The sequence below is a fragment of the Phyllopteryx taeniolatus genome, chromosome 16 (assembly GCF_024500385.1).
Source record: "Phyllopteryx taeniolatus isolate TA_2022b chromosome 16, UOR_Ptae_1.2, whole genome shotgun sequence".
Taxonomy (NCBI): domain Eukaryota; kingdom Metazoa; phylum Chordata; class Actinopteri; order Syngnathiformes; family Syngnathidae; genus Phyllopteryx; species Phyllopteryx taeniolatus.
This window is the reverse complement of record NC_084517.1, coordinates 22,438,160-22,447,214: the sequence shown is the minus strand read 5'-3', so window position 1 is coordinate 22,447,214 and position 9,055 is coordinate 22,438,160. Positions and strand designations below refer to the sequence as shown.

Below are 9,055 nucleotides of genomic sequence, written 5' to 3'. Positions count from 1 at the left end.
AGCGCCATCTGGCGGCCGGGTGACGAAACGCCAGCTTCCCCCTCACGTGCGTGGCGGGCTGCAAAGGCACAAAATGGAGGCTGTGACGCAACCCTCCGCAAATATGCCAAGCGACGTTTTTCCACCTCGACGATGTTGCGATTTGTCTCCAAATGTGTATTTGCACGCATGCGTGCATGTTGGATGCAGCCGACCCCGCAAGTTTATTGTGCAAAACAAAACAACAGCAAAACTGTCGCGAGTGGCGCCCTCTTGTGGACGCGAGTGGGCAGCACGAAGGCCCGCAAGCATTATTTATGTTCAATGTAGAAAATGATTTTAGTCTGTTATGTTCAACAGATGATTCATTTTAAGCAGTGAAGCTTTCAAAGGGAAAAACAAAACAAAACAAAAAAAAGCTTTATTCTCGCCATCGTTTATTCGGATGATGAAATGTGCAGTTTGCGAGATTTCGTCTGAAGCGAATGTTGGGATTACTGTGCTATTGCTTCAGTCAGCTTTCTAGAAATGGGAGTTTCCGGACAACTCTGAATAAGTTCGTTTTATTTACAATCAAATTGTAAAGAAAAGTACAAATCTAGGCTCGGATGGGTGGTCCTTTGCGGAAACAGAAAAAAAGAAATGCACGCATGAATGCAACTGACGGACCGTGGTGGGGAAATAAAGTTCCAATATCCAAATATTGGCCTTTTGCATCGGCTCTGAAAATCTCCATTTGCACATTTTCCAGTGCCAAAAGTGGAGAGAGAGGTCAACGAAAAGGCCCTCGCCACTTGTTTTTCCTCTAATAATGGGGGGGTGGGGGGGGGGGGCATGATATTGTCCATTTAGGCCCGGCCTTCTGCGTGGGAAAACACGACAGGAAAACCGACTTTCATCACAGTTTTATTCCAAACAGCTCTTAAACAAAACCTCGTCGTGTATATTTTCAACATGAATATTGCAGCTCGGCACGCGTGGGAATAAATATCAAAAGAAGTCATCATGTTAATGATCGATGAGCAGCATCAAATCAATGCCTTGATTATTTCTGGAGCACAGCGTTGATTATTTTCATTTTTATTGGACACATAAATGAAAGTGAACCAACTAAAGTACACCAAATCAAAGTGACAGATTGGAAGTGGCGTTGACAGGCAAAACTGCAGCAATGCTTTCTAAAATTGGCCAACATTACAATGTGCAAAAAAAGCAGGATCTTAGTCTATATACAAGAATTGGCTTTTGAAAAATTAAATACTGGCGGTTGACAGCTCTATTTATAAAAATATATATTAGCACGAAGACTGTAGCTTAGTTGTTAGACGCTTTGTTAACTGGCCACAACATTAGGTACACCTGCACAATACAAAATCATGGAAAATGTATACAGGGTGGGCCAAAAGTAGGAATATACTTTTTAAATTAACCTTTATTATTATTTTTTATTTTTTTTGTTTTACACGTACTGTGAAAAATCATAATGGCAAATCGTGTGAGTCAAGAACGAAGAAAGTTGATTCAATTGGACAGGAGGGAAGAAAAGCAGATTGAAGCGGAGGAAGGAAGGTTGCAAGGAGGCCGGAAGAAAAAGTGGAAGGAGGAATTGAAGGAAGGCCCAAAAGGAGGGAAGAAAGGAAGGAAAGCTTGTGTGCTCAGGCCCAAGCCATGTCTAATAGAAAAATATTGCTTTGGCGCCATCTTGTGGCATCTGCAGGCAAGCGCCGGCCTTTGACCACCTTTTGTCTCGCTCTGTATTATATCGCGAGTTTGCTTCGGGTTGAGTCGCTCTCACCATTTTCCACTTCCTCATTCCGCTCCACGCTTGGAAATATTAGGAACGCGATGACACGATGTCGTCCCAGCCGGATAAAGTCGCCCGCGTGACGGCGAGGTGTGTCAGAAAAGTTCCAGGACCGGTCTCACCAAACAAACCAAAAATTCAAATCCAAACTTCAAGTTTTCCCCTCGGAAGAAATCCCGTCGAAGTCGAACGCGCTTTTCCGGACTTCAAGCACTCCCGGAACGATTCTTCGGGATATTCCGCGGTTCCGGCAAAGCGGCCATCTTGACGTCTTTAAAACGAGCCCTCTTGGTGAGCCCTTTGAACGCTTGGAAAAAAAAAAATAGCACAGTTGCTCCAACGCGCTGATGTTCTTCTGCGCCAGGAAGTGTCAGATGCTCAGGGCGTCATCATCTTTCCTCACTTTCCTCCCCTCAAAAACGAAAAAACTAAGAAATGTTTTATAATAAGGACAATCACACTCTATCATGTTGTCCGTTATGCAACTATATAGCAATAACATCATTAAATAGATGCTCAAGAATGAAACCGTACGTGCATCGTGATTAATTCTTCGTGGCTCCTTCTAGTGTGCGTAACTGGGCCACAGGGGGCAGTATAATACAGCAATGCAGACAAACGAAGAAGAGTTTCACAACTACTGTAAGTGACTCAGTAAGCTGCAGATATATCGTATTCTCGTTTTTCGTAGCGCATAAAGAACATACGCCTGTGAGTTTTGTTATGTCTGTCGACATGTCTTGATGCACCTTTTGTGTTCAAATATCACTTCTTTAAAGGTTTATAACTATGGCAATATTGATGCTAGCTTCGTTAGCTCATCTATGGCGTTTTGGATTGTTTGTTAGCATTAAGCTAAACTGCCCTAGGTGTTTTGTTCTAAACACACGATGTGTAATTCTTTTTGGTTTATGTTTAATTTAACCGAAATTGTAATTGACGGAAGTCTGGCCCCTCGCCTGAAATCTTTAGGGACCCCCGTCCTGGAACCTTAGTGCCACACCTGGTTCCTGCGTCTCTCATCTTTTCCCCCGAAAAAAGCCTTTGTCGGTGTAGTTCTCTCTGACGGTGACGGTGATCAGGTTCATGGTGACGTCCGTGACGGTCACCGTGTCCACGTTGGCGAAGCGGGGGATCCACGAGGGGCCGGGCCCCGCGGGGGGGCACGCCTCCCCGAGTTCTTCTCCCGTCGTTATCGGCGGGTTCCCGTGTTCGTCGGAGCGCTTGGGAACGGCCGGGTAACGAGTCCCGCCTCCTCGGTCCGGACGGCCGCCGGACTTGGGCGCGATGGTGGTCTCCTCCCGGAACCTTCTGGTCAGCTGGACCAGGCCGGCGTCCGAAGCCCCCCCGTCCTGAGGTAAGCGTCCGGACGTTTTGGGGGCAGGGTCCGCGCGTTCCTCCTCATCGCGGTCGTAATGCGGACGCGGTTTGGGCTTGCGTCCTCTCTTTTTGGGACCCGGCTCCTGGTGAGAACTCGCTGCCGGTCCGGGCGACCTTTCGAGTTCTAGCGCTCGGCCGGCGACGCTTTCCCCTCGGTTGACGGCGCTCGGGGGGAAGATGGTGGGGACCACGGCGCGCAAACCCTCCCGGGCCCTCGGAGTCGCGACGGGCTCCGGGACCGGATAGGAGACCTGGACGGACCGAGCCGGATCTCGCCGGAATCCGTAAGTTCTCTCTCTGGCTTTGGCCTGCGTGAGGAAGACAAAGTTAAGTCCAACCGAACTGGACACAAGCGCCGATTCTTTGAGCAGAACCACTTTTCACCCGAGCATCCATTTTCTGTACCGCTTAGCCTCACAAAAGTCAACCTGTCTCCACGAGCGGAACTTTTGAACGGGTTTAGTGACGGAAAAAACAGAGAGACTTTATGGGAAATAAAATGAGAGAAATAAACTAACCTTCAAGAGAAACGTCTCGGGCTTGGGTCCTCGCTTTTTGGGCCCAAAAAGCTCTCGTTCACGTTCCCTTGTAGACAAAAATACAGAAAGAAAAAAAACATAATAATAATAATAAGACGTTTTAAAAGTACTTTCGTATTTGGGAAACAGTAAAACGATTATGTCTAATATTTTTATTGTTGGTTAGTTAGCTGCCTTGATGACGTTAAAGCTATCTATCTAGCTAGCTATATCTAACGCTAGGAAAACGCAAGTACTATATCCGAGTTTGTTCGTTGCACATTAGAATTCGACAATCTTCCATCGGTGTGCGGTATCCGAAATGTTGCAAACGAAGGTCGTCTCCGTTTTGGTCGCTCACCTCTCCTCGAAGGCGGCCAGGAGTCGCTCGTCCAAGATGTTCTCCTCCGGCTCCCACGTGCTGTACCTGCAACGAGGCCAGGCGCGCGCGTCAGCGCGGTCGCAACGCAAAGGCCACGAGCGGACGCCAGGACTCCGACGAGAATAGCGCTACGCTAAACGATTGCTAGCCGGGCTTTTGGCGACGCGATTCGCTACTATCGCGTCGCTATTATAGAAACCATCAAAAACTCTAATGCGAATACCAAAACGCAATATAACAGGACCCAAGTCGCAGAGCGGGGGAGGGGGGCATGTGCGGGCACCGCCCCCCCAAATGAGTCACAGTGCGCCCCTGCAGCCTGCCAAACTTTGTATCTTTCAAGCGATGCGTTGCTCTTTTTTCACTAACAGCGAGAATCCAAACGTTGACCAACATATGGAGAAGTTCCCGATTCAAATTGTCTGAGGACATGACAAGAAGCTAATAGAATACATGCTACTCACCGCAGACGGCCAATATGAAATAGTTTCATACGCGCAGATGGCCAAAGTTAGCTGTAACTAGTTTTGCTCTCCACCAATGAGACGACGGGAAAATGCTGCCGTTGAATTTGAAGCCTGATTGGCTGAGGAGCGAGCGCCATCGCTAACGGGGTTGAAGTTACACGTGGGTCAGTCCCGCCTGTGGCGGCAATGGGCGCACGTGACCACACACTTGCAGCGGCCAAATCTGATTGGACAACAGCGAGCGAGAAACGCTCCGAAATGGAGGTTTGGGGGTCAAGGAATCGAATTTGGTGGAGCAAATGGAAGGTTGCCACTGTACGTGCGAGAGTTATTTTTGCAGTTCTGCGCGCAGCCAGACGGCGTCGCTGTCCCCGCCGCGAGCTTCCGTCTTGGCTACGGAGGCGATGGTGTCGTGCACTCACTTGTGTGACCAGCCCTTCCACTTCACCAGATATTCCCAACGCCCCTGCAAACCACACACGCAGTCGGCTTAAAGGCTCCGTCGCCTTCCTTCGGGCGGAAGCCAAAAAGTACGGCGGCGGGCGCGCGCGTACCCGTCGGATCCGCCGCTTGATGATGGACTCGGCGGCGAAGACGCTCTCGCCGACGGCGGACAGCTCCATGACGACCTGCGCGCGCTCCGTCTCGCGTCCTCGTCGGGTCGGGCTGCTTCATTCCGCACATCCCATAATACGCAATCTGGCGCGCACGGCGGGGGCGGGGTGGGGATGCTGACGTCACGCGCCGTCGCCAGGCCCCGCGCTCGTCCGATTGGCCGGCTTGTTGCTACGGGCGACGGGGCGAAGGGGGCGGAGTCCGGCCGCTCCGGAGTCGGCTGCGATGTGCACGCGCACGCCGCGGACGCGCACCGAGTCCCGCCCGGCCACTCCGGAAAAGAAAATTCATTTCATTTCTGTTTTTCCGCAAAATGCCGAATGGAGCATTTCGATCGAGAAGGAAAAAAGGACGGCACGACTCCTGTCCTTCTATCCTGACACCTAATGGCGCTTAATTCCCAGCGCTCGACATGAAGACAAATGCACCAAAAAAAGAAAAGAAAAGAAAAGAAAAGAAACCAACTTTGCTCGCGTAAGTGCAGCCCGCAGGCTGTCAATCACAAAACAAATCAAAATCAGCTACAAATGTTGCACAAAATGGGGAATGCAAAACGCATCCAATCTTTTTCTTTACCGCTTTATCGTCACGCGGGTCGCGGGCGCTGTCTCCGGGCGAGAGGCGGGGCACACCCGGAACCGGTCGCCAGCCAATCGCAGGGCACGTTCGCACCTACGGGCAATTTCGAGTCTTCGATCAACCTCGCACGCAAGTTTTGGGGGGGATGTGGGAGGAAAGCGGAGCGCCCGCAGAAAAGCCACGCAGGCACGGGCGACGGCCGACATGCAAACTCCGCGCGGGCCAGGCCGGATTGGAACCCGCAACCTCGCAACTGTGCCAACCGCTCTCCCGCCGTGCCGCCGGAATACAAAACGTCCAACAATTTGATTCCAATTGCTCCTAATTTGAAGCACGGGAGCCTCGTTTCGAATTGGAGTCGTGCGAGCTCTTAATTGCTCATCGAACTCCAAAACAATTTCAAATCGATCAGTTACATTCCAATCAAAACCATTATTTCCTTCAAAATGCAAAACAGACAACCCCCACGCCCCCCCCCCCCCCCCAAAAAAAAATAATAATAATAATAATATTAAAAAAAACAAAAAAAACGGCTACATTTTCCCGGTTGCTAAAAACGCGTTCTAAAAATGTCGTTTTGATTTCAGAACTTTTCAGAGTTGAAAACGCTGAAATTTTGCCAAGATCATTTTGTTGCATATTCCTGTTGATGAGCGGGCACAAATACATTTGGAGCTCGGAAATAGGCACGGAACAAAACATCTTTTTGCTTTTTGGTTTGTTTCTCTGCAGGTTACATTCGTTGTTCTTCCTTCTCAAGGTAAGAATAATATTTGATGGCGTACATATGAGTTTGAACACCGGATGATGTGATTTATTGTACATTTTGTTTTGAGTTGATTCAAAATCAAATAAAACGCGACGTTTTCACGGAGCATTTGTATAATTCAATCAAAACGAAGGATTTGCAGGCATTTCCTGCCTTCTTTTAACGAGAATTGAGGACTGATCGAAACGGAAGGCGAACATTTTCACCTGATGACTTGAAGCGGCAGAATACGTAGGTCAGATTTAGAAATCCAAATAATAATCAGAACAATTCGAAGACATTTGCAGCAACTTCCTCTGCTGTCGTTTTGCTGCGAAACCTGACAAATGTTATTTCCAAATAAGAAGGGCGGCTTCCATGACGTTTCATTTCTTTCTTTCTTTCTTTCTTTTTTCTTTTTTGTTTGGAATGATGGCCCTTCCAAAAAGTCACTTATGAAATGAACATTCAAAGGCATTTCTGCTGCTTGCAAATCTTTTCCGCACCTGCAAATAAGTAGCCTTATTTGATCTTATTTTCGGATTGCATTTCTCTTTCTTTTTTGGGGGCTCACGTGTCGAATTTCACGTGTGCTGCTGAGACAATTCAGGTCTTGAGTTCAAAGTTCCATTTAAGCCCGCCGCTCGTGTTTATTTTCGTTGTCACTTAAAATCTTCTCAAGTCGCTCCAACCACCAAAAATGTTCACGCATCAGAATGCATATGGCGGCCGTTTATGACGGGAATAATCGCAAATGTTGTCGATTTCTAGACGAGGTCGAGAACGCCGGCAAATTAGCGGAAGCTTGAAAAAAACCTGATGAAGTCCAAACGCCGTTTGCTGCATGCGCCATTTTGACGAAGCTGCAGAAGGTTGGTGGGCTCGCGCGCACGCGCACTTCTCCATATTTGGATGCCAGTCGACGCGGACGTGCAGGCGCGCGTGCTTGCGAGGAGCCGCCAGGGCGCCTGACGAAATGTAGCAACAACAACAACAACAACAACAACAACAACAAAAAAAGGAGAAAGCAAGCCTGCAGAGAGAGAGAGAGAGAGAGAGAGAGAGAGAGAGAGAGAGAGCCCCCATTGGCTGTGTGGTTTCTGGGCAACTACTGCATCATGTCGCACACTTGGACCACATTTTGTCGTGCAGCCCCAAAATGGGAGGCAAAACCTCATGCGTGACGTTGCGCATTATTGCGTCCCCGTTTGAAATTCCGCTTCGAGAAAATGCCAGCAAAAATCGCCCTTGTAACGTGTCAATCATACCGCAAAGGCTTTTCCAATATTTTCAACTATTTCGTTGAAGTGTCAAGTGAGCACGAGGAGAAAGTCAATATATTTATGTCATTATTTCATTTCTGACATTGTTTTTCTTTTTTTACGTTCAAAATGTGTGCTACGCATACCGCAGTAGTGGTACGTGGCCTCCCTCTAGTGGTATGCAAATGAATCGCTAAATTAAATGCAAATGTACAAAATAGGTGCACATTTCATTTTTTTATGAGCAGTTCAGTTGCTTTTAACTTTTTTTCCCCCCATAGGCCTACAATACATTTGCAAAAAAAAAAAAAAAAAAAATGTCTGATTCGTCTATTTTTTTATGTTTCAATAGTGTTAATGTTCAAAGTGTGCATAATGTCAAAGATAAATACAGTATTTAGAAATAAAGCATTTTTCTCACTTGTGATGAATAACTGCGTATTTGAATGTTGCTATTTTGGAGCGAGAGCGAAGAATGTTTGGAGGCGGCACTTGCTGTAAAACCTTTGACAATGTAAATAGTTCACATGGAGTACAACATATGAGAGTTTGTCCCGCATTGGAAGGAGGCCGCTGAGGCCTCAAATGTTTTCCAACCTCGTTGGCAGGTCTGATGATGATGATGACGATGATGACGAGGATGAGGATGATGATGATGAAGGCGGGATGTGGAACATGGCACTTGCTCTATGAATCTGCTGATGCGCGGTCGTGTTGCGCGCGAGGACTCCATGTTCACAAGCGGGAGGTCACGTGACCGAGAGAGAAAACGTTGGGGAGATGCTGTACATCAATGTTAGGAAAGTCAAGGCCCGTGGGCCAGATCCGGCCCATTTGATGCGGCCCGCGTTCGTAAATGATGTGCGTCTACGTCACGTTGCTCTGTACCAAAGTTTCAAGTTGTCATCGCGTTTAATATCGTCCGTAAATGGCGAACTTTCTTCAAATACGAAAGTTAGCCGTGACGCCGGCAGGCGGATGCGTTTGCCATTTGAACCAGTTTCAACTGCACGAAAACCAAGCAGATGTACGAAAACTGGGTCAAAATTTCTGTGAAAAAAATGTTGAAATCTAGCGCGTATGAAAACCGAAGTTCCGATGAAGCGATGATCCATTTTTATGTTTCCACGGTCATAACGACCGTGACGGTAACCAGGAAGACAATGTGACCCGTGACAAAAATGAGTTTGATGCGCTTGCATAGATGTAGACAGTGTTTGGCCAAAAAAAAACGCCACCTTGTGGTGTAACTGATTAGTTGTCTGAGATTTTGAAAAGTTTCGACACATATTTACTTTCTCAAACAAATGAAGATTTTCCT

General features: G+C 47.7%; 1 protein-coding gene across 3 annotated transcripts; it reads right to left on the bottom strand.

Annotated features, from left to right (window-relative positions):
- Positions 1 to 872: 872 nt before the first annotated feature.
- On the bottom strand, positions 873 to 7,440 carry cbx8a (chromobox homolog 8a (Pc class homolog, Drosophila)). Of its 3 annotated transcripts, XM_061749407.1 has the most exons (5): positions 5,085 to 5,254; positions 4,953 to 4,996; positions 4,043 to 4,108; positions 3,682 to 3,748; positions 873 to 3,471 (listed from the first exon to the last, which is right to left on the bottom strand). In XM_061749407.1, the coding sequence occupies exons 1-5, from the start codon at positions 5,151 to 5,153 to the stop codon at positions 2,803 to 2,805; spliced, it is 915 nt and encodes a 304-aa protein (XP_061605391.1). In that variant the 5' UTR covers positions 5,154 to 5,254; the 3' UTR covers positions 873 to 2,802. The 3 variants fall into 3 exon arrangements, with proteins under 3 accessions (XP_061605391.1, XP_061605390.1, XP_061605392.1); XM_061749406.1 differs by lacking the exons at positions 4,953 to 4,996; positions 5,085 to 5,254 and adding an exon at positions 6,700 to 7,440; XM_061749408.1 differs by having other exon boundaries at positions 4,528 to 5,223.
- Positions 7,441 to 9,055: the final 1,615 nt, after the last annotated feature.